The sequence below is a fragment of the Panthera uncia genome, assembly GCF_023721935.1.
Source record: "Panthera uncia isolate 11264 chromosome A1 unlocalized genomic scaffold, Puncia_PCG_1.0 HiC_scaffold_16, whole genome shotgun sequence".
Taxonomy (NCBI): Eukaryota; Metazoa; Chordata; class Mammalia; order Carnivora; family Felidae; genus Panthera; species Panthera uncia.
Genome location: NW_026057576.1, coordinates 34,596,759 through 34,620,381, shown reverse-complemented (window position 1 = coordinate 34,620,381; position 23,623 = coordinate 34,596,759). Strand labels below are relative to the sequence as shown.

The following is a 23,623-nucleotide window of genomic DNA, read 5'->3' as shown; positions in this document are numbered from 1 at the left end:
CAAAATAACTTTGTGTTTCCCTAGGTGTTTATGTAAGATTATTCTTGGAGGTAATTAAAAATTTTTCTTACTACAAAAAGTAGGAGTTCATTATAAGAAAATAGATAAAACACAAGCAAAATGAAGAAACAAATGTGTAATATCACCTACTTAAAAAGGCACTATATGGAAGTGTGTGTGTGTCTACTGAAGAAGTCCTTTTGTTTGATGCTGTTGGTTTCTAGGGCTAACACAGGGAATGATAAATGATTTACATATGTCCTAAACATTCTTTGGATTCAAAAGATTGAACATTTTTTTTTTTCCTCTATACTTTTGATGAGGAGGTCAGAGTAGCACCTACTCTACTTCTGAGTAGAAATAGATGATTATACAAACCACATCCATGATGCACGGTCTTCCTCATATTGGTATTTTAAGGTGGAACAGAAATGTAGAGGCTCTTATAAAGTATACAGAATTCTTTTGTAAAGTCTTTTTGATGTCTCTCAATAGTAAACATTTGTGTTCATGTCTACTTCTCTGGCATTTCTTAAAATGCCATTTAAAAAACTTTTTCAAAGAATTAGGCTTGGTTTTCATAGAAATAGCAGCTTCTTTGGCAGTGATTTGTCTGTTTATGTAATTTTTATTAAATTAATTACAGTAATAGGTACACCTGGCAAAAACAGATTTGGAAACACACCTCCCCTCCCATTGGTTCTAGTGGGGGTTATGTGAGCATAACAAGGCAGTCCTACTTCTCCCTGCCAGGGAGGTACCATGGAGGCTAGGTGGGGAGCTCAGACACCCATCCATGTCCAGCAATAACAAGAAGCCTCTTTCTGAGGTATCAGCAGAGGCCAATTGGAGAGCACGGGCTCGTGTGTTCACCTGGCGGTATTGAGGGGATGCCTGTCCTCCTTCCTCCACCTGAGCTGTATCATAGGAAGCCAGCTAAAAAAACAAGAGGTTGAAATAAAATACGAAGTATCATAACATAATAACCTGTTTCCAGGTTTCAATATAGAAAACCTGTCATAATAAAAAGGAGGAAGGTTTCAAACTGAGTGCAAAAAGACCTTTACTAATAGACGACAACAATGAGTTGTCAGAGATATTTGGACATGGACATTCTAATAAAGATGTTCAAAGGAGCCATCCTAAAGATGTTTTAATGAGCAAGTATGAATATGCTGAAAGAAAAAAAAATAATCTCCGTAAAGAAATAGAAGAAACTTTATTCTTTTTAAAAGATCAAATAGAAATTTTGGAATTGAAGACTACAATAACTGAAATGAAAAACTTACTGGAGGGGCACAACAACAAAATGCGAGGGTGAGAGGAAAGAATTGGTGAACTGCACTATAGAATAATAGAAAATACCCAATCTGAACAGAGAGGAAATGAAAAACAAAACCAAAACAGAGCCTCCGGCAACTGTGGCACTATAATAAAAGATTTAACATTTTGTTATCCAAATCCTAGGAGGATCTGAGAGGTGGGAGGATAGCAAAGTTACGTGAAGAAATAATGGCTAAATATTTCCCAAGTTTGGCAAAAGACCTAAACCTACAGATTCAAGAAACCTAGTGAAACTGCAAATAGGGTGAACCCAGAGAAACTCACGTTAGGACCTTCCATAGTCAAACTTCTGACAACTGAAAACAGTAAAAATTCTTGAAAACAACCCGAGATGCCACTTTGGTTATGGAGAAAACCAATGGCATGACACTGGATTTCTCTTCAGAAACTATGGAGGCCCAAAGCATGTGGTAGAAACAGTTTTTAAATGAAGAAAGCCAAGAGCAGCCAGCTCCGAATCTTGCATGCTGTGAATGTATCCTTCAGGAATGAAGGCAAAATCAAGACATGCTGAGATGAAAGAAAACAAAGGGAGTTTTGGGCCTTAAAAGAATAGCTAATGATATTTTCTAAACAGAAAAATAATAAAAGAATAATAAGAAAAAGAATAAGAAAATAATAATAATAATAAAAGAAATACAAGGAGGCATCCTTGAAATACTGGGAAGAGAAAGTGTACAGTGTAAATAAAAATGTAAGTGTACTTTCCTTGAATTTTCTAAATTATGTTTGGTAGAAGCAAAACTTCTATCTGTCTGATGAGGTTCTCACTGTACATAGAGGAAGCACTTATAACAATGCTACTCTAAATGGGGAGGGTAAAGTGCATAAAGGGAGATGTGTTAGCTTGGGGTGCCATAATAAAAAGGCTGCAACCTGGGTGGCTTAAACAGAAATTTATTTTCTCAGTATTCCAGAGGCTGGAAGCCTTAAGGTCATGGTCAGGTGCCCTCAGGGTTGGTTTCTTCTGTGGCCTCTTTCTTTGGCTTGCAGGTGGCTGCTGTCTTGTAGTGTCTTCGCATGGCCTTTCCTCTGTGGGTGTGCAATCCTGGTGTCTTCCTCTTACGAGGACATTTGTCATACTGGATTAGGGCCCTATCCTTGTGATGTCCCTTAACCTTAATTATCTCTGTGAAGGCCTTATCTCCAAATATTATCACATTGTGGGTGTGGGCCTGTTATGTATGAATTGGAGGGATACTATTCGATTCATAACGGGATGGAAGACTTCTACCATTCGCAAAAGCGTGTGAGACGATGACGCCAATAAGCTTTGATATATTCTGATGTACCTAGAGCAACCTCTAAAAAGCTGTAGGAGCTATAAATAAAAAATACAATAAATAAATCAAAATGGAATTCTAAAATAGGTTCAAGTAAACCACAGGAAGACAGGCAAAAGAAAATGAACAAACAGAATGAACAAGATCCAAAAAATAAGTACTAGAGCTTAACATGTCAATATTACATTATGTGTAAATGGTTATGCTAATTAAAGGAGACTGGCAGAGTAGATTAAAAAACATCACCTGATTATATGCTTTCTATCAGAAATTCACTTCAAATATATTGATATAGACAGATGGAAAGTGAAATGATAATAAGACATATTATGCAAACATTAATCAAAAGGCAGTTGTGGCTGTTTTAATATCCAATCATTTAGATCTCAGAGTAAAGAAAAAGATTGATTTTTACGAGTCAATCCACCAAAATACCCATCCTAAGTATACATATCAGGCTACAGATGTCCACAATATATGAAGCAAAAATACTAGAACTGAAGGGAATAGATAAATCCACAATTAGATTTGGAGACTTCACAACTCAGTCAATAATCAATAGAACACCTAGGCAGAAAATCACTAAAGATATAAGAACTCAACACTACTATTAAGTAAAAGTACATAATGCATAGTTTAGAACATTTCAGTTAATAGCAGAATACACATTCTCTTCTTAGAACATGTACCAAGTTAGACCGTATCCTGAGCCACAAAGCAAACCTCATCAAATTTCAAAGAATTGAAACCATACCAAATGTGTTCTTCTACCAAAAGACTCAAACTAGAAATCAATAACAAAGATAACAGGAAGATATCCAAACATTTGGAAAGCAGACAACACACTTGTATATAATCCTTGAGTCAAAGGGGAAGTCTCAAGGAAAATAAAAAGATACACTAAAGTTAATGAAAATACATTTCAAAGCTTGTGGCACACATCTGAAGTTGTACTGAGAAAGGGAATCTGTAGGACTAAATACATACATTAGAGAAGTAAAAGGGCTCCAATAAATAATTTTAGTTCTCACCTTAATCTAAAAAGCAAAATAGAAAATAAATAAGGTAATGATAACGAGTAGAATCAATTAAATTGGAAACAGAATAACAATAGAGGAAATTGGTGAAACAGGGATGTAGTTCTTTGAGAAGATTAATAAAACTGATAAACCTTTATTATTGATGAAGAAAAGAGACAAATTGCCAGTATTAGGAGTAAAACAGAATACCACCACAGACTCAATGTCGATAGGGCAATAAGGCAATACTACAAACAACTTTAAACACACAAATTTGACAACTTATTTGAAAGACTAATTCTTGAAGAAGAAAGTACTACAACGTACCCAATATGAAATAGAATATTTGACTAGTCTTCTAGCTATTAAGGAAATTAAATTACTATTTTAAGAGTCCCTAAAAGATCTTCAAGTACAGATGCTTTCACTGGAGAATTCTACCAAAGATTTGAAGAAAAATTAATACCAATTCTACACAGCCTTTTCCAGAAAATACAAGAGCAGGGAACAATTCACAATTTATTTTATGAAGCTGATACTGATAGCAAGCCAAACAAAGACAATAACAATCAAAACCCCAAACTCCAGATTTACAAACTAATGTCCATCACGAATATAGACATGAAAATCTTAACTGAAATGCACTATATCAACAGGGCTAAAGAAGAAAATCATGTATCAATAGATGCAAAGATTTGACAAAAACTAAACACTTCTAATAAAATCTCTCAGAAGAGGAAAGACGTTATGGATTGAATTGTGTTCCCCAGGAAAACGTTAAGTCCGAATTGGCGCCTTAGAATGGGACCTCATTTGAAAATTGGGTCAATACAGATGGAGTAAGATGAGGTCATAAAGGAATAGAGTGGGCTTTTAATCCGATTTATGTTCTTTTAAGAAGAGAGACACAGTGCCATGTGATGGGAGGTAGGGAAATCCTGGAGTAGCTGTTAACACCGGAACCTAGGAAGAGGCAAGGAAGGGGTCTACCCATGGTCTCAGAGGGAGCCCAGCACTTCTGACATTGGGCTTCTAGCCTCCAGAACTATGAGAATGAACTTCTCCTCTATGTATTCTATTTCGCGGTACTTTGTTACAGCTACTCTTGGAAACTAATACCGAGGAGTACTTTCTCAATTTGATAACCTAAATCTACAAAAATTCTCGAGCTAACATTAAATGTGAAAGGCTGAATACTTTCCGCCTCACACTAGGGATGAGGCAAGGATGTTTGCTTTCACCACTCTTGTTCAACACAGTGCTGGAAATTCTAGCCATAGTGATGAGGTACAAATGAAACAAAAATGTATAAATCCCAAAGGAAGAACTGTAACTGTCTTCTTTGTAGATGACATGTTTACATAGAAGAGTTGAAAGAATCTGTAAAAACTACAACTAATCAGTAGGTGCAGCAACATTGCTGGATTCAAGATAAAAATCGACTTTATTTTGCAAGATGCAAAAGTTTCAGAGCTGTGTTGTACAGCAGTGTGCATATATATTGTTGATAATACTGCCCTATACACTTCAATATTAAGAGGAAAATTTTCACCTGAAAAAAATTGGTTATATTCTTTCACTAGCAATCAGTTTTATGCTGAAAACTACAAAATCATAATGAGGAAAATCCAAGAAGTTCTGAATAAATGGAGAGCGATCCTTTGTGCTTGATGTTTACTTGATTGAGTTAATGGCCAAATTCAATTCCTTGCAGTTTTGAGACTGACATCCCTTTTTTCTTGCTAGCTGCCATGTGAGGGTTGTCTCAGCTTCTAGAGGCCACCCACACTCCTTGGCTCCTATTCCCCTTTCTCTGTCTTTAAGCTTGTAAACTTTGAGCCCTTCTCATGCTTTGCATCTCTCTTCTGCCTCATCTCTCCAATCCCGCGGGGAAAGGCTTTCAACTTAAGTAAATTAGGTCATTAGGTTGGACTCACCTGGGTAATTTAGGGTCATTTCCCTATTTTAAAATCCTGTGATTTGTAACCTGAATTTCCTTTTCTGTTTCCTCTTTTTGCTATATCAGATAATCATAGCTTCTGCTGTTAGGACGTGGCCATCTCCCGGGTGGGGGTGGGGGCAGGGGTGAGATTATTCTGCCTACCACATGTGCTAATGGCTTCCCATTGCCCATGACATTGTATAGAGTTTTTTTCAGAAGCTCCTTCCTACCTTTTTGGTTTTACCTCATACAGCCGTTTCTGGAACTCGGCACAGACCATTTCTTTTAATGGCTTTGCATGCATTCCCAGTGCCTTAGAAACAGCTCTTTCTCTGACTTAACCTTGAAAACTCAGGTCAGACATCAGTTGCTTTGCTCCTAGGAGAGGTAGATGCTGTTATCTTCTGTTCCCTTAGCACCATGATTATAGCATTTATTATATTATGGAAATGATTTAGCTCAACATTTGTTTCAACCACTAGTCTGTGATCTTTTCAAGGGCAGAGAACATGTTTTATTCAGTTTTGTATTTGTCATACCTATTGTAGTATTAAGCACACAGTGAGACCTTCATAAAGGCTGAGTGACTTTGTTAATGAACACTTGTTTGAGTAGTAATGACACATCACCCTTTGAGCTGCAGTCAATCAAGTCCTCAAGTGTGCTAAGGACAGGGACTCCAGATTCATCATCCTTGGTTCAGTATGGATAAGTACCAGTTCTGAAATCAGAATTGATGTATTTGGCATGAAGGTTGGAACAGGCTCAGTGATACTGCATGGGAAGCGTCATTGCTTTGTACTTTTTTTCTAGGTATGTAAAGTAAGGGTTTGAATCTGGGCATCAGCAGACCTGGATGCTATTTCTAAGTGACCATAACCTCTCTCTGTGTCTTCTTTTCTTATATATAAAAATGGAAGGAGATTTCAGTTTTATTTTAAAACCATTTATTGAACGCTTAGTCTATTCCAGGTGCTGGGGAATTTAAAGACAAATTAGAAATGGTCCCTATTCTCCAGGTGTATGTGACTGGTAAGGTTGCCCTTAGGACGTGGTTGGTTTATTCTTGTTCTGACAATCTATGATGCATTTATCTTTACCTTCCTTGGAGCACATTTGGGAAGAGAGGTGATAACTAACTTAAGTCTGTGGGAAACATATACAAGGATAGTGTCCTTGGGCCAGGAAGTAAATCTGAGACCTGATTATTGCCTCTTCTGCTCATTGAGATGACTGTATTTGCTTCATAAAGCCAACAACACCTAGGAAACCACTTTGCATACCTTTGATTTCATCCTGTGTCTCAGGAAGCAACAACTGAATTTCAAAGCATAAGCTGCTTTGAACATTTTAAGATGGTTTGGACATTTAATCCTAGAGACCTCTCTTTCTCCCTCTTTTTTTTTTTTCCTTTTGTTACCTCTTCACCTCTTTTTTTTCTCTTACATGGAGCCCCCTGCTAGGAAGTGCTAAATGGCAATATACTTAGAAGTTTTTCTTGAAGCAATTAAAAAAGAAGAGTTTGATATTTCCTGTTACGGAATTTTAAGAGGTAGATTTTGTGTTAAATTAGTACTTAGCACATTACTTTTTGCTGTTTTTAAGCAATTTTTTCCCCGTACAAATGTCATACTAATCTCTATGTCATTTCTATTCATGAGGAAGAAACATTTGCACAGTGCTTATTCATCCATGAATGCAGTTTATAGTTAAACCACATAATGCCTGATGGTACTATGCTAACAGGCACAGAATAAATAGAACAGATTTTGTTTCCTAAAGATTGATCATTTATAGATCAGTTGATAATTTTTTTTTCCAGGTTGTTTCTTACATTGATGATGAGAAATCTTTTACTTTTGTAAAAAGCTATGGATTTCAATGAACCTCTGTCAGCACCACAGGCCTACCTACTCAATATCACTTTTTATCTTGCACGTCTTTTCCAGAAAAGATAAGAAATAATATTTGCCCCTATTTTTAAAAATCATGCTGAAAATAGTAGAGGTGGGGGCCAAGGTTTTGAAAGAATGAGTTTGTTAGTGACAACTTGTTAGTACAACAATATGCTGGCCTTGCAAATTTCTAAGAAAACAGAGAGCGTTTTTACTTAATTTGTGTTTTAATATTTCAGTAAGTACCAGCTTTTTATGTTTAAATATTATATATATATTTTTTTGTTATCAAGCATCTTTGTTTCCTCCCCCTGCCCCCTCACTTTGTTTTTGATGTATTTTATGAAATGTATAGTCTGACTTTCATTAGGCTATTACCATTCTCTCCAATTTTATTCAGAAATTAATTTCTACCACGAGTTAAAAGATTGCAGTGTAAAGTAATTTGGTATAATGTCTCTTTACGTTTAATTTATTAAGTTTATTTTATAGAGAAGTAGTTCATATGTAATATGCTTGAGTGAATGTAAGTTTTACTGCAATGGCTTATATTCTGTAGTTCAGAAGAGTTATTTAGTGGGTTCAAAAATAGTTAATATGAGACCTTCTGTGGGTCACAGCATTCTGGTTATAACTGATATATTAAGGGTGATAAATTTATTTATTTATAATTTTTTTTAATGTTTATTTTTGAGACAGAGAGAGACAGAGCATGAACGGGGGAGGGTCAGAGAGAGAGGGAGACACAGAATCTGAAGCAGGCTCCAGGCTCTGAGCTGTCAGCACAGAGCCCGATGCAGGGCTCGAACTCACTGACCGTGAGATCATGACCTGAGCTGAAGTCGGACGCTTAACCGACTGAGCCACCCAGGTGCCCCAAGGGTGATAAATAAAAAAAACAAAAAAACAAACAAACAAACAAACAAAACTATGTTCTATTAATTAGACCAAAAGACTTAACTTGATTTACTTGGATCAATAAGTTTCCTAAATTCTGTAGTAGGCTTCACCATGAGCATATTAAGTGAAACAAAGTTTATTTTGTTATATTAACCTAGTTTTAAATTATTTTGGTATAAGGCAGTTTTAGGAATAGTGACTTTATTTTCCACAATGATTGAAAGGGATAGCCATATGAATAATCCTATATCATTTATGTTAGCTTTTGAATGTCTCCATGGTTATACTTTTGCATATACAGATTGTTAAAAATTCACTTCAAAGTAGGAAGTCCCGCTTGGAGACACTAACACAGGAGAGTACGATGAATACAGTCTGTCCACGTGTGTCAGTGTCGGCCCCAGTAAAACTCTCAAGTTACTCTTTATGTGTTTGATTTCAAGCTTCCCTGCTTCATGTGAAATAAGAATAAATACGGAGTAGGATGTCAACAAGGCAAACAGTTAAGCAGATGCTGTAGGTGTTTCATGAAACATGAAAGTGAGATTTGAAATGCCTACAGGTAATCTGTGTGTTGCTGATAGTGGAGAGTAAACTCGTCACTTTTGAAGTAGCATCCTGGTTTGAAAACTCTGACTTCTATTCAACTTTTTTTTTCTCACCTTCACTGTAATAGTGATTCTAGGCTTTTCTTTTCCTAGGAGGGTATCAGAATATGTTTCTTGCTTAAGTACATTCTTGAATTAGTTACTCCATGGCTTTGACTGGACAGGGAGGAGACAAGTGAAATAGTTGACAAGTGTCTGCCAATCTAAATGACAAATAGCTTTTTTTTTTGGTGTGGTAGGAATCAGAAATTCTGAATGTTTATAAGTGAGTAAGCTGTATTCACAAGTGTACAAATGAAGAAGATTTTTTTTTAAACAATATTTGTTTTCATTTAAAAATGTTGTGTTTGGTTTTCTTATTGTCATAGGAAATGTTCTATTGTGTCTTAAGAAAATGGTATTATATCTTGGTATGTGACTTAAACTTGTTCTTAATGTTTATAATATTTTGCTTTTGGTTATTGGACAAAACTTTGTCTTTAAAGTTCGATTTTTTCAAAGGCCACACACACACACACACACACACACACACAATCATACATACAAACACATATACAAAGAGATAAACACAGTTATATATCCTAAAATTTTCTTTCCCCTACTTTTTAAAAAACAGATGATATTCTTGCTCTAAATCACCACTGGAAAAAAAATTGTATTAATTCCCATTAAGGTAGTTTTTCTATAACCAAGGTAAGCAATTGTCTATTGGCAGTGATGTCCTAATTACATTAGTGTACTGTGATTATACCAGTGGGTTTATGAAAAGAGGTGGTTTGGTCAAGATGAAAATGTTCATTTAAAAATAATGATGAAACTCTTAATCGAACTTTGAAACTTAGGAAATTAGGATGCATTTCAGTGGTTTGAGAAATTTTCCTAAGACTTTTCTTTTCAATACATACATCTGAGTTCTCCCTCTTTAAATCTTTTTTTTTTTTTTTTTAAGTTTATGTGCTTTATCTTGAGAGAGAGAGAGTGAGAACCAGCGCAGGAGAGGGAGAGAGAGAGGGAAGGAGACAGAGAATCCCAAGCAGGCTCTGCACTGTCAGTGCAGAGCCTGGTGTAGTGCTTGAACTCATGAACCGCGAGATCATGACCTGAGCTAAAACCAAGAGTTAGACTCTTAAGCGACTGAGCCACCCAGGCGCCCCTTCCCTCTTTAAATATTGCCCGATTTCTGCTCTTTGTAGAAGTTTAAAGTGAGGCTTATCCAGTGGTGTGTGGGTAAATGTTTAATGGCCAGCTCTCTGGGTGGGGGCAGATGGGGTGATTGGCAGCATTTGCTGATTTCTGCATTGTGTTACTTCCCACAGGGCAGATTCTAGCTACCAACACAATGTTGCTGGACACAGAGCACAGAAGTGATGGACATAGTCTGGTTTATCCCATCACTGCTCTCACAAATAAGATTATGTATCATGAGTGATTTTGCACATGATATTCTTATGTTGTATTTATGATTAGAATATAACAAATATGAAATATTTGTGAGCATATCTCATTGTGATATTCTAAACTAGAATACTGACCATGCATAACTGCCTTTGTTTTTTGTTTTTTGTTTTCCTGTTTATCAGTTGGGTGGAAAGTTTTGGACATGAGGGGCTTGGATTATTACTGGACATTTTGGAAAAACTGATTAGTGGCAAAATGTAAGTATATTCATTTTTATTTTCAATTAAGCTACATTTGCATGTCCAGCGATAATCCCAACAGTGATGTTTTTTATGCCAATGCAGACAAGAAAAAATTGTAAAGAAGAAGCAGCATAAAGTCATACAGTGTCTAAAAGCTTTGATGAATACACAGGTATGTACATAGGTAATTACATTGTATTCATTCTTCACTGGTACTTACAGAATTCGTATAAAATAGAGTTGTGTGTAGTACAGAATTTGCACTGAAGTGATGTACTGCTTTGATAAGCTATTGAGTACAAATCCTTGTGGGTGGGTTGATCCTCCCTTTCTACCCTCCTTTCTGTTCCCCCCTCTCTCTTCCTCCTTCCTTCTCAATTTTCAGAAGTATAGCAAAAATAAGCTTTGAAATCATACATGATAATTGAACGTGATCTGCAGTAATATTTATTATCAAAGAATCAAGTGGGAAAGAATTAGTTTTCACAGCCTAGAAATTTAAATCTACAATCAAATTAATGTAAAAAGGTGTGAAACGATTAGAAGCAGGTCCCAAAAATGGAGCAATGATGCTTCATACAAGTAATATTGAAACCAAAGGCAATATGGCAGGTCTGCAGAGTTTGCAAATTTGAAGAGGATACATAAGAAGAGAGGAACACTTGAAGCTCCTAACTGAAGTTAGATTTTTCGGACAGTGTTCCCATTTTTAAATATTGTATACTGTTAATTGCAGAAATTGGCTCTATCACATGCCATGTCTTTAGCTTCAACATCTAAACATATCTACCTCATGATGGGTACAGTAATGATCGGTGTTTTAGTTGCCATTAGACAGCAGGAGAGGAATTTTACCTGTGGTGTTAGGATGATTTGTGTTTCACAGCAAAACTGCCTGTATATTTATGATTAATTTCAAATTTTTAATATTTTGTCTTACATTTTAAAAATAAGCCTTTAGAGCCTTACACACTTAAGTACTGGTACTTCAGTTATTAACATTCATATTTCTTTCTATTAAATGTAGCAAATACTTCTATTTTCCTTTTTTTCTTTTTTTTCTAATGTTTATTTTTGAGGGAGAGACTGAGTATGAGAGGGGAAGGGGCAGAGAGAGAGACGGAGACACAGAATCCAAAGCAGGCTCCAGGCCCTGAGCTGTCAGCACAGAGCCTGATGCAGGGCTCTAATTAAGGAGCTGTGAGATCATGACCTGAGCCACAATTCGATGCTTAACTGACTGAGCCACCTAGGTGCCCCAATATTTTTTAATCCTTCACGTCTTATTTATTTTTCAGCATTTTCTTGAGCTGAGATTTCTGTTTTTACACAATGAGATATTTTTCACCTCCCTGCCTTCTCCAATCAGATATGATTTTCTTTCTTTTCTTTTCTTTTTTTTAATGTTTTGTTTTTTGAGAGAGTGTGAGTGGGGGAGGGGAAGAGGGAAAGAGAATAGAGGATCTGAAGTGGGATCTGCCCTGACAAGCTGACAGCAGCAAGCTCCTTGTGGGGCTCGAACTCACGAACTGTGAGATCACAGCCTGAGCCAAAGTTGGACGCTCAACTGACTGAGCCACCCAGGCGCCTCTAATATGATTTTCAAGGGGAATATCTGATGTAGAAATCCTCTTTATATTGTTACATATTCACATATATTCTATATTTGAACGGATTGTTCTGTGAGAATTAGTTTTTAGTTAGACTACATATTCTTTTTTACAATATGTCTTAAGAGTAAACGAAGAAAGCGATTTTTCTATCCTGAGAACATAATATTGCTTTAGAGAGGCTCCTTGTAAATTGAGAATATAGAAATTGGAAATTTCCCTGATGATAAGGCTGACAGTAGAGAAAATCCAGGAACTTTTTTTTAAACTAAAGGGGCATGTGGATCATTCTTTGATTTTGGGAAGAATACCAGGATTAAAGTGAGATGAGGTGGTGTACAGAAGCAATTTCCTACTTCAGACTGACCTGGGGAGGGAGTCAACTTTATGTATTTAGGTTCTGATTGATACAGTGTGTTCCCTTATAATGGATTGCTTTTGCTTATAGTTTGTATCTGTGGAGCTGGAATCTATTTCCATTTGTGTTGATGGCTATCATCTGTGCTAATAAGAATAAAAAGTTGCTGATACTTGAAATTATTCTATTTTCTGAATTCTAAACTTAATAATATATGAAATACTTTTTTGGTAAAGTCCCCCTCCTCCCCAAGATTTGTTGATGGTTTTTCATTTATGTCACTGTGTACTCTTTACAAGAGTTCCTCGAATAATGAAAAAAAATAGAGGCTCTGAGAGGGGAAAAAAAGTGGTACCTTCTTAGGTACTAGTAATTATGTAATTAATGAGTAAATCTGGTAACAGATGAAAGTGAGTTTCTTATAACACTAAATTGGACTAAATAGTATTTCCTAAATGGAAAAAGATTTTGAATATTAGGGGAAACAATAAAATGATGAAAAGTTAAATAGGTTTAAGAGGTGAGTAGAACAGGGGCTACATTTTGGTCTGTTAACATTTTGTGTGTTGCTTTAAGGTGTGCATCCCCCAGCATAGGTGTTTTGCTCCTGAAGCCAGCCCCCTTCCCAGTGTTATCTCTGCTACTGGGATTAACTCACCATAGGTAGTTAGTGATTGAGGATCAGGATTCATGCCCTATTGAGTATCGTACACAAGGATTTAGGGCCTTCACCTTCCCCTACCTAACACTTTTCCAGTGGCTTGACATTCTATCTGTTAGGTAATAATGGGCCTCAAGTAGAAAGCAAATGGAACCTGGCTTTATTCCTCGATTTAGAACATATGAGTTTTCATAGAAACCAGAGTGGCCCCTTGATATTCAGTAGAGAGACACCTTAGACCTTCCAAAATTTGTCACCGCCTCTCTAACGTTCTAATAGGCTTCATTTAATGCACTTTAAATGGTAGCACTGGTAAGTTGATTATTTCTTTCACAGAGTCAACAGTTTTTGTTTGCTTTGCTTTGTTTTTTAAATAATTGAACAAGAGTAATTTTAATGAAGTAGGCGGCAATTCTGTCTTTAGTTATAGGTGCTCAGTGGTGGTAATCTGGCCTCATTCCAGTCTTAGAATGAGCGCGGCATGTTTTTATGTTAGCAAAGTCAGAATACTGCCGATGGTGGAGCTTTGGAGTTTAGGAAGTGCTAGTGAAAACTCTGAAATCAGAGAATGCTCATATTTTGCTCTCTACGCATAATGGTTTAGTGCTAGAGGGCTTCACAGAGAAGGTAGTTAGTATCACTTGGAGGAAATCACTATGAGTTGTTTTGAGTATTTGGAGGAGCCACAGGACTCTGATTCCAGACGGGCAGGAGTTGGCTAAGGACATCCAAGTGGGTGGGAAATGAAAGGGAAATGCTTTACTGAATCCTCTGGTTTCTCAGGACAGAGCCAGCTCTTTGGCACTTGGTAATCATTGACTGATTGGCTTTTTGAATTGCATCTAAGTGGTACTTTATAAACCTCTGACAATTCCCTATAATGGTTATTGAAGAACATTGTAGTCCTTGGCCCCATGCCTGCTTTCTCTTTCTTTGTTTCCAGTTAGGAGACAGCCCAGGGCATCACAAAAGGGATCATTTCCTGACTGGCTTAGCTATCTATTTGTAAACTTTTCCCTGCCACCAACAAGACCGAGATGTCTCTCCAGAAAGCATATCCTGGGCGCTTGGCCCTTCTGCCTGTGCTGCTTCCTTGGTACCTGTGTTCCTTAGATAGTGGTTGAAAACAAATGCAGTGTTTTCAGCAGTGTGACGGCTTCTTTATATAAATGACGTAGGCACGATAGGAAAATTAGAAATAAGATTTCATACCACTCACAGCATTTGGGTCTAAGCTTGTTATAGATTTAACTTTGATAATTATATCTAGTGTTAACTTTGAGTTAAGCTGTAGTTCATAGGTCTGTAATTGGGATTAAAGTCCTTTTTAGTGTTCAGTAGTAATTCTAATCAACCAATTTCTCACTCTTTAGAAGGATCCTTTGGGATACATAGAAGATAAATCATATTGTTTTATTGCTTCTATTTATCCTCTGTTATTTGATACTTATCTCCCATAGATTGTAAGTGGGCCCTAAGAGATGTATATATCCTCAAATCAAAACACGAAGTCATTAACATGACTCCTTATCTTCTAATTGGATGTGGCATCCTGGCAGTAGCAAACAAACTTTATCCTTGTCCAGCATCATCCCATTTATATAATGTGTTTACAACTGCATTGTCTTTCTGATGATAAAATACCAGTCGGATCAGAGTATCTATGCTCCTCATGGCAGTTTCTACACGGGATCTGTCCAAATCTTCTTTCAACTTGTGCCCATTTTATGAACTCAGCATTACTTATCTAGGTGTGTGTTATGTAATGTGGTCACCACCTGTGGCTATTGAGCACTTGAAAGGTGGCTTGTCTGAACTGAGATGTGTTGTAAATATAAAACATGCATTGGGTTTTGAATACTTAGTTATTTTTTCTTCCTGTCTCATCAATAAATGTTTTATATTGATTATGTTGAAATGATAATATTTTAGATATACTGGATTAATTTGATTAAAATTTTACTTTTTTATTGGAAAACTAGATATTGTGTGGGTGGTTTTCATTATATTTCTCTGGGTTAGAGCTGATCTGTGTATTTACTTGTGTGGTATATCCCTTACCAACCATCCTTCCCAGGAAAGCTCCTTATGGCCTCAGTGTCCGGTACAAAAACTGACTTTTTATTTTGTGTGTTTCTGTTGGGAAATCTCCATTTTCCTCACTGTTTCTCCCTTTCTCCAGTTGGATACTTAGCTTTCTTAGTAATTGTAAGTCATACTATTGTAAAATCACCTTTGAGGAGTTATGTTTGGTTGACTATCATAGTTTTTGATGTGAATAAGTCTATGAATTTTTTCCAAGATGTTATACATTCCTTATAGTTTCTAGCTTGTACAAAGTAAAAAAAAAATATTATCCTATAAACTTTTTTAATAACTGTATTTCCTCTAGGGCACTATTTTTTTTCCCCCAATAAACTGCTAACATTTAACCTCTTATTTCCAAAATGTTACAGTATGGCTTGGAAAGAATTATGAGTGAAGAGAGGAGTCTTTCTCTATTAGCCAAAGCCATCGATCCCAAGCACCCAAGTATGATGACAGATGTGGTAAAACTCCTCTCTGCAGTATGCATTGTAGGGGAGGAAAGCATGTAAGTCCTCTCAACTCATTTCTCTAATTATATAACAATATAATTTGATTTACTTAATGTTTTCATTATTCTATTTTAGACCAGAATTTACTGTTAATAAATGAAGTATTACTTAAGCAGCTGATTTAGATTCATAATTGTCTGAACAGAAATGTTTGAGTAATAATTATTCTCAATCAGTATAGTAGTTATGGGCTAACCTTTTTCTATGAAAAACTTATTTCTTCATCGTATTTAAGTTGTTCTGAATTCAAACCCTAAATAAAAATTCTCAACAAAGACTTAAAAAAATATGCAAATGGTTTCTGTTTCTTAAGTGATTTTTGTTTTCCAGATAGAGTTAATTCAAATTGTAGGTCATGCAATTTCCCTTGTAAAAGCAAACATCATATTATTTGAAAATCTGTTTGTAAGGCAGATTTTAAAAATGCTATTTGTGGGGCACCTGAGTGGCTTAGTTGGTTGAGCCTCCGACTCTTGATTTCAGCTCAGGTCATGATCTCATGGTTCATGGGCTTGAGCCCCCGAGCCTCCCCACTCGCCCCACTCGGGCTCCATGCTGGCAGCCTGGAGCCTGCTTTGGGAGTTTCTCTCATTCCCTCTCTCTTTGCCCCTCCCTAGCCCATGCTCACACTCTTTCCCTCAAAATACATACATAAACTTAAAAAAATAATAAAAGTGCTATATGTAATAGTACTTTACTGGTTGAGGGTAGTCTTTGACCATAAAATACATCCTGAAGTTTTAAACTTTAAAGACATTATCCACACATATTAGGATTGTAAGCAAAAGACCATTACATACATATTAAAAGATAATTATAAAGATAAACCTCCACCCCCCTTTTTTTTCTTTTTTGAAAGATTGGGATTCTTATTACAGGAAGCATTTAAAAATTATTTAAAATATCTTTTAAAAAGGGTGAAGATATAAAAACAGAACAACCTACAGAGTAAATAAATAGCCCTTTCATAAAGGCTAGGTAGAGAGGCCTGTAAGCAGAACCTCCCGCATGCATTTGAAAATTGTCCTTGTGGCGACCCTCCTGGGCCTGGCAACTGTTGAGCTGCTCTGTGTGGATTATTGGAGAGTCAGCAGGCAAGACTCAGGCCCTGCCCTCGGCTGCACGGGTAGCTACGGTGTGTGTCCACAGACAGGGATGTCCCCCCGTGGCTACATGAGTAGCTACAGCGTGTGTCCACGGACAAGGATGTCCCCCCGCAGCAACACGGGTAGCTACGGCGTGTGTCCACGGACAAGGATGCCCCCCGTGGCTACATGAGTAGCTACAATGTGTGTCCACGGACAAGGATGTCCCCCCGTGGCAACACGGGTAGCTATGGCATGTGTCCACAGACAGTGATGTCCCCGTGGCTACACGGGTAGCTACGGCGTGTGTCCACGGACAAGGATTCCCCCATGGCTACATGAGTAGCTACAATGTGTGTCCACGGACAAGGATGTCCCCCTGCGGCAACACGGGTAGCTACGGCGTGTGTCCACAGACAAGGATGTCCCCCTTTGGCTATGTGGGTAGCCACGGCGTGTGTCCACGGACAAGGATGTCCCCCCATGGCTACACGGGTAGCTACGGCGTGTGTCCACGGACAAGGATGTCCCCCTGTGGCTATGTGTGTAGCTACGGCGTGTGTCCACGGACAAGGATGCCCCCCGTGGCTACATGAGTAGCTACAATGTGTGTCCACGGACAAGGATGTCCCCCCGCGGCAACACGGGTAGCTATGGCGTGTGTCCATGGACAAGGATGTCCCCCTGTGGCTATGTGGGTAGCTACGGCATGTGTCCATGGACAAGGATGTCCCCCTGTGGCTATGTGGGTAGCTATGGCGTGTGTCCATGGACAAGGATGTCCCCCCGGGCAAGACGGGTAGCTAGGTGTGTGTCCACGGACAAGGATGTCCCCCTGTGGCTATGTGGGTAGCTACGGCGTGTGTCCACGGACAAGGATGTCCCCCTGTGGCTACACGGGTAGCTACGGCGTGTGTCCACGGACGAGGATGTCCCCTGTGGCTACGTGGGTAGCTATGGCATGTGTCTACGGACAAGAATGTCCCCTGTGGCTACGTGGGTAGCTACGGCATGTGTCCATGGACAAGGATGTCCCCCTGTGGCTACACGGGTAGCTACGGCGTGTGTCTACGGACAAGGATGTCCCCTCGCGGCTGCACAGCTAGGTGTGTGTCCATGGACAAGGATGTCCTCTCGTGGCTGCACAGCTAGGTGTGTGTCCATGGACAAGGATGTCCCCAGCAGCAGCGCCAGCACGTGAAGCCAGGTACAGCTGCACCACATTCCCTTAACTGTTTCAAAAAGACCATAGTAACTTTATTGTAAAAACCCTAAGAGGGTATTTAATATTGACACACAAGATGCACCTAGTGCTCCCCCCTCCGCCTTTCTTCCTCTCCTCCTCCTCCTCCATTCTCCTCCTCCCTCTTTCCACCCATTTCTTGTGTCTTCTCTCTTCCCTCTTGCCTCCTTAACACCTTCTCCTTTCCTTTCCTTTTCCCTCCTCTTGGCCATCTCCTTTCCCTCTTCTTTCTTTACCCTCTTTCTCTTTTTCCTCCTCTTTTTTCACCTTCCTCTTCTTCTACTTCTTCCATATTTATTATTTCTTGACTTCATAATAGGTTATTAAAATGATACAGATAACATTTACAGACTACATGTTTACGTCTACAAACTGACCTACAATACACTAGATCGTGTTAACACTGTTCTTTAAAGGTGTAGCGACTATAGATCTTTAACTGTTACTTTTTATGTGCGTATTTTTATTTGCATATTTTTTATGTGCGAATGTGTGTATATAAATCCTTACTACTGTGTATTTTTGGCTATCAGACTTCATTTACACTGAAAAGGAAGCAGAGTGTAATGATTAAGGAAACCAGGACAGTGCTCACCACAAAGACTGTCTGATTTCAGATCCTTGCTTCATCATTTAGGAGACGTGAGACCTTAGAAAAATCGCTTAACTTTTTTCTCCCTCAGTTTCTTGCTCTATAATATGGGACAATACCAACTTCATAGACTTATATACATTAAAAAGAGTTAATATTTGTAAACTGATTTATATAATGCCTGATGTGTAGAAAGCACTTTATAAATGTTTGATAAGTTATCCTCATCATAGGGTTATTAGGCATAAATGAATTAAAACATGTAGCTAGTACTTGATACATGCTATGTACTCAGTAAGCTTTTAAAATGTTGCTGGTTCTGGGAGTAGTGACTCTGGAGTTGAATAGATCAAGCAGTTGTATTAAGGCATTTAGATTATTTGCTGTTGGCAATTTAATTAATTTCAAATTTTCTGATAGCCTTGAAGAGGTTTTAGAAGCTTTAACATCAGCTGGAGAAGAAAGAAATGTTGACAGATTTTCATCTATTGTGGAAGGTCTCAGGCATGATTCAGCTCAGCTGCAGGTAAGTTTCAGGTATAATCTTACATATTGTTTTATAACTGTTTTCTGACTGGCTTATATTTAAGTACGAAACCCTGCATGCCATTGAATGTTTTATAACATTTCAAATAAATGTATAGAATTCTAATGTGTAATATATCACAATGTGTTCTTATAGTTATAACTTGGTGTATACCTGTTATTATTTCCTTGCGTTACTTTCTTAGATGCTGACTTCCTAGGGATTTCTATAAAATCGATAATCAAAGTCCATGAATTCTTTATTTTCTGTTAGTCTTACTACTTGATAATTACAACTTTTTATGAAGTTTGGACAATTAAGTGAATTACGGCTTTTTGCTGAATTATTAGTTTTTAGATCTGAAAAGTTAAGAGTTTGCATGAATAATAAGGAGACCAAGGTACACTAGGATTTTCAAAGATATTTAAATATTTAAGTGCTATTGGGGCACCTGGGTGGCTCAGTTGGTTGAGCGTCCAACTTTGACTCAGGTCATGATCTCGTCAGGCTCTTTGCTGACGGCTCAGAGCCTGGAGCCTGCTTCTGGTTCTGTGTCTCCCTTTCTTTCTGCCCCTTCCCTGCTCACACACTGTCTTCTGTCTCTCAAAAATAAATAAATATTAAAAAATAAATTAAAAAATATTTAAGTGCTGTTATAGAAAGTCACTTTTTTTTTTAAGGAAGTTATTTTTAGACTTAACTAGTATAGTGTCCAAGCTGTATAACTAATGTTTATATAATTTCTCCTTTTTTTTTTTAAAAAAAAAAAAAAAGAGGGGTTTTGTTTTAATTGCTGGAATTGTTAGTTATTGCTAATAACCTGAGTATCTTTAAGGAAATAATTAATACCTGACTCCCACCTCTGGATATTTTAAAAATTTAATGGGTATGACCTGGCTATTGGGATTTTTAAAGATTCTCAGATGATTCTAATGTGCAGCAATGATTAAAAACCAAAATGTGCTAATAATAGCTACAAAGTAAATTTATTTCCCCCTTAATTAGTAAAAAACTTCTAGTTTTAAATTTTATTTAAAGGTCTGTGCAGCTTGGCTTCTGTATTATTTTTCATTGTGGTAGGAATAAAGAAACCAAATCTTACGTTAAATTAAAAAAAAAAGATAGTATTTGATGAGCAATCAGAAAATTTTAGAGATGTCAAAATTAAAAAAATGTATTATGGTATTTCTGAGGATGGTGTTTGTGATGATGACCTTTCTGATGACAGTGTTTGTGAATGGCTGGTGAGGAACCCTGTTGTGATTTGTTTCTCTGGGCAACAGGTAGGGCTGGAGATCCGAGTATATATTCCCTAATGCATAGGTCCTGTTACCAGAGCTTCTGGAAAAAAGCCTCTACTTACTCATCAGGGCTTGTCAGAGAGCATGGGAGTAGGGGCCTGGGATGTGTTATCACCTCTGATGTGGACCTTACTCCTTCAGATTTTTCATATGTATTCTAGAGTCTTAGAGTCTACAGTGTGTATCCACGGACAAGGATGTCATTGCTCTCATTTCCCTTCTCTTTTTTTTTTTTTTTTTTAATTTTTTTTTTTATTTTGAGAATGTATGGGCGGGGGTGGGGCAGAGAGAGTGGGGGACAGAGGACCCAAAGGGGGTTTTACACTGACAGCAACGAGCCCCCTGTGGGGTTCGAACTCATGAACCGTGAGATCATGACCTGGTCCAAAGTTGGACACTCAACTGACTAAACCACCCAGGAGCCCCTCCCTTCTCCTCCTTTCTCATCTGGCCCCAGGCCTCCTATTTACCACAAGCCTAAGGAAGAGGGAACACAGAAAAAACTTCGTAGAGAAAAGCTGGTGACTTTACCTGAATTTTCCTTTAGTACCCAGGTTACCTTTTACCTGTATAATGTTTGTGCAGATAGCAACAGGTTATCAGATGAATTTTGGTCATTTGCATAGCATATTAGAGATCACGTCCAGTTTTTAAAATCTCACTTAGGAAATGTAATAGTCACATATAAACTTTATCCCCTAAATACTTTTTGTGCTAGTGTATACTTTTTGTATTTAATAATACATACATCCCAAGAGTGGACGGGATGCTGTCTTGGAATGGAAGGAGTAGACTTCTGAGTCAGATAGCTTGAATTTAAGTCCCAGCTCTTCCCATCCTGGCTCTGTGACCCAGGATCATGCCCCAGACCTCTTCTTTGCCTCCATTTTTTTTTAAATTGTAAGATAAGGAGACTGTTGATCACTACCCCATGGTTGATGTGGGGATTATATAGATTAATGTATTTAAAATGTTTAGTTCATTTGCCATAAGAGTTGAGTAAATGGTAGACTTCAAAAGGAATTTTGTTCAATTAACAACAGTGGAGATTGGAGACTGAAGGCAATCTTCCTTTCTCAGAAACATTAGGAGTGTTGATACTAAAATTGTTACATAACTAGAGGCACCTGGGTGGCTCAGTTGGTTAAGCGTCCAACTTCGGCTCAGGTCATGATTTCATGGTTCATAGGTTCAAGCCCCACTTCGGGCTCCATGATGACAGCTCAGAACCTGGAGCCTACTTTGGATTCTATCTCTCTGTCTCTCTCTCTGCCCGTCACCTGCTTGCATGCACACTCGCTCTCTCTCAAAAATAAACAAACATAAAAAAAAGAAACCATCAAAAGATTTTAAAAAATTGTTACATAATTAGAACTTCGCAATACCCGTGAACATATCTCAGATTAACAAAATGTATGCTCACACACAACCTGTCATGTATTTTTATAGCAGCTTTATTTGTCATAGACTCAAATTGGGAACAACCCAGAAGTTCTTCAACAGATGAAGGGTTAAACTGTGGTACACCTGTATCATAGAATACTACTCAGTAATGAAAAACAATGAACTATTGATATATACAACAGCTTAGGTGAATCTCCAGAGAATTACCTTGATTGAAAAATGCCAGTGCTAGGGGCGCCTGGGTGGCTCAGTCGGTTAAGCGTCTGACTTCGGCTCAGGTCACAATCTCACTGTCCATGAGTTCGAGCCCCGCGTCGGGCTCTGTACTGACTGCTCAGAACCTGGAGCCTGTTTCAGATTCTGTGTCTCCCTCTCTCTCTGACCCTCCCCTGTTCATGCTCTGTCTCTCCCTGTCTCAAAAATAAATAAAATGTTAAAAAAAAATTAAAAAAAAAATGCCAGTGCTGTTGGTTACACACTTTGTGATTGCACTTATATAGCGTTCTTGAAAGAACCAAGTTTTAGAGACAGAGAACAGTTTAGTGGTTGCCAAAGATTTGGAACGGGGTCTGAGAAAGTGTTGGGTGTGACCATAAATGAATGGCAGCAGGGAGTTGTGTGTGGTGAAACAGTTCTGCATCTTGATCGTGGTGATGGTGACAAACGTACACATAGGATGAACTCACATAGAACTGTACATATACACACAAATGAGTGTAAGGCTGCTAAAAGCTAAGTAAGTTCTGTGGGTTGTACCATTTTCACTTTCCTGGTTTTTGTGTTGTATTATAATCATGCAAGGTGTTAGGAATACCTAGGATCTACTGTGCATTTGTTTCTTTTTGCAACTTTCTGTGTATCTACAATTATTTCAAAATAAACAGTTAAGAACAAATCTTGGTAAAACTAAGGTCCCAGTTTATGGCAATATTATATCATTTAACATTTTAAAGCTCTGTCTGAGGAAAGGGGTAAAAAATGTCTTGTTAAGAACAAAGCCGTTTTGGGGTGCCTGGTTGGCTCAACTGGCTAAGCATTTGACTCTTGGTTTCCACTCAGGTCATGATCTCATGGTTCGTGGGTTTGATCCCCACATCAGGCTCTGTGCTGACAGTGTGGATCCTGCTTACGGTTCTCTCTACACCCACCCCCCCCCCCCCCCCCCGCCCCTCATCTCTCTCTCTCTCTCTCTCTCTCTCTCTCAAAATAAAATTTTAAGAAAAAAAAGAACAAAGCCATGTTTAATCTAGGTAAATAACATGATTGACAGTTGAAAGGTGACCATTATAACCTTAAAATTCGTTATTTGCCTATTAAATTTGTTTTGGCTATCAAACATTGAGGTACATCTATTCGAACTTTAAGAATTATAACTGATTACCATATGAACCTGAAGGCAAACTACACGTATCAAAAACATTCTTGGGTATATTTAGTCATTTCTATTATGGTAGTTACTCTCATTGAAGGTGCTACCATATGGAAAGATGATTGGTGTAGTTATGATAAATTTATATTTAGCTAGTAAATATCTATACAATTCTCTGAAAGAGAATAGTCAGTTAACAATTGAGAGTGGATTACTGGTTTAAAGATGACATTAAGACTTGAAGAA

General features: G+C 37.7%; 1 protein-coding gene and 1 long non-coding RNA gene across 5 annotated transcripts in view; one reads left to right on the top strand and one right to left on the bottom strand.

The window, feature by feature from the left end:
- DIAPH3 (diaphanous related formin 3) overlaps positions 1-23,623 on the top strand; it is a 522,043-nt gene that overhangs the window by 133,074 nt on the left and 365,346 nt on the right. For 3 of the 4 annotated variants that reach the window (XR_007461112.1, XM_049647035.1, XM_049647034.1), the window contains 4 exons: positions 10,572-10,646; positions 10,734-10,803; positions 15,717-15,853; positions 19,198-19,303. Coding sequence is in view for 3 of the 4 variants with exons in the window: in XM_049647035.1 (XP_049502992.1) it covers positions 10,572-10,646; positions 10,734-10,803; positions 15,717-15,853; positions 19,198-19,303 (388 nt within the window). In the remaining variant the exon portion in view is untranslated. Of the gene's footprint in view, positions 1-10,571; positions 10,647-10,733; positions 10,804-13,460; positions 13,573-15,716; positions 15,854-19,197; positions 19,304-23,623 lie in introns of those variants that run through there. The other variant, XM_049647036.1, reaches the window with a different exon arrangement.
- On the bottom strand, positions 1,826-13,365 carry LOC125933841 (uncharacterized). The gene is made up of 3 exons (XR_007461117.1): positions 13,258-13,365; positions 5,819-5,966; positions 1,826-2,376 (listed from the first exon to the last, which is right to left on the bottom strand). It is a non-coding gene; the product is annotated as an uncharacterized LOC125933841 (long non-coding RNA).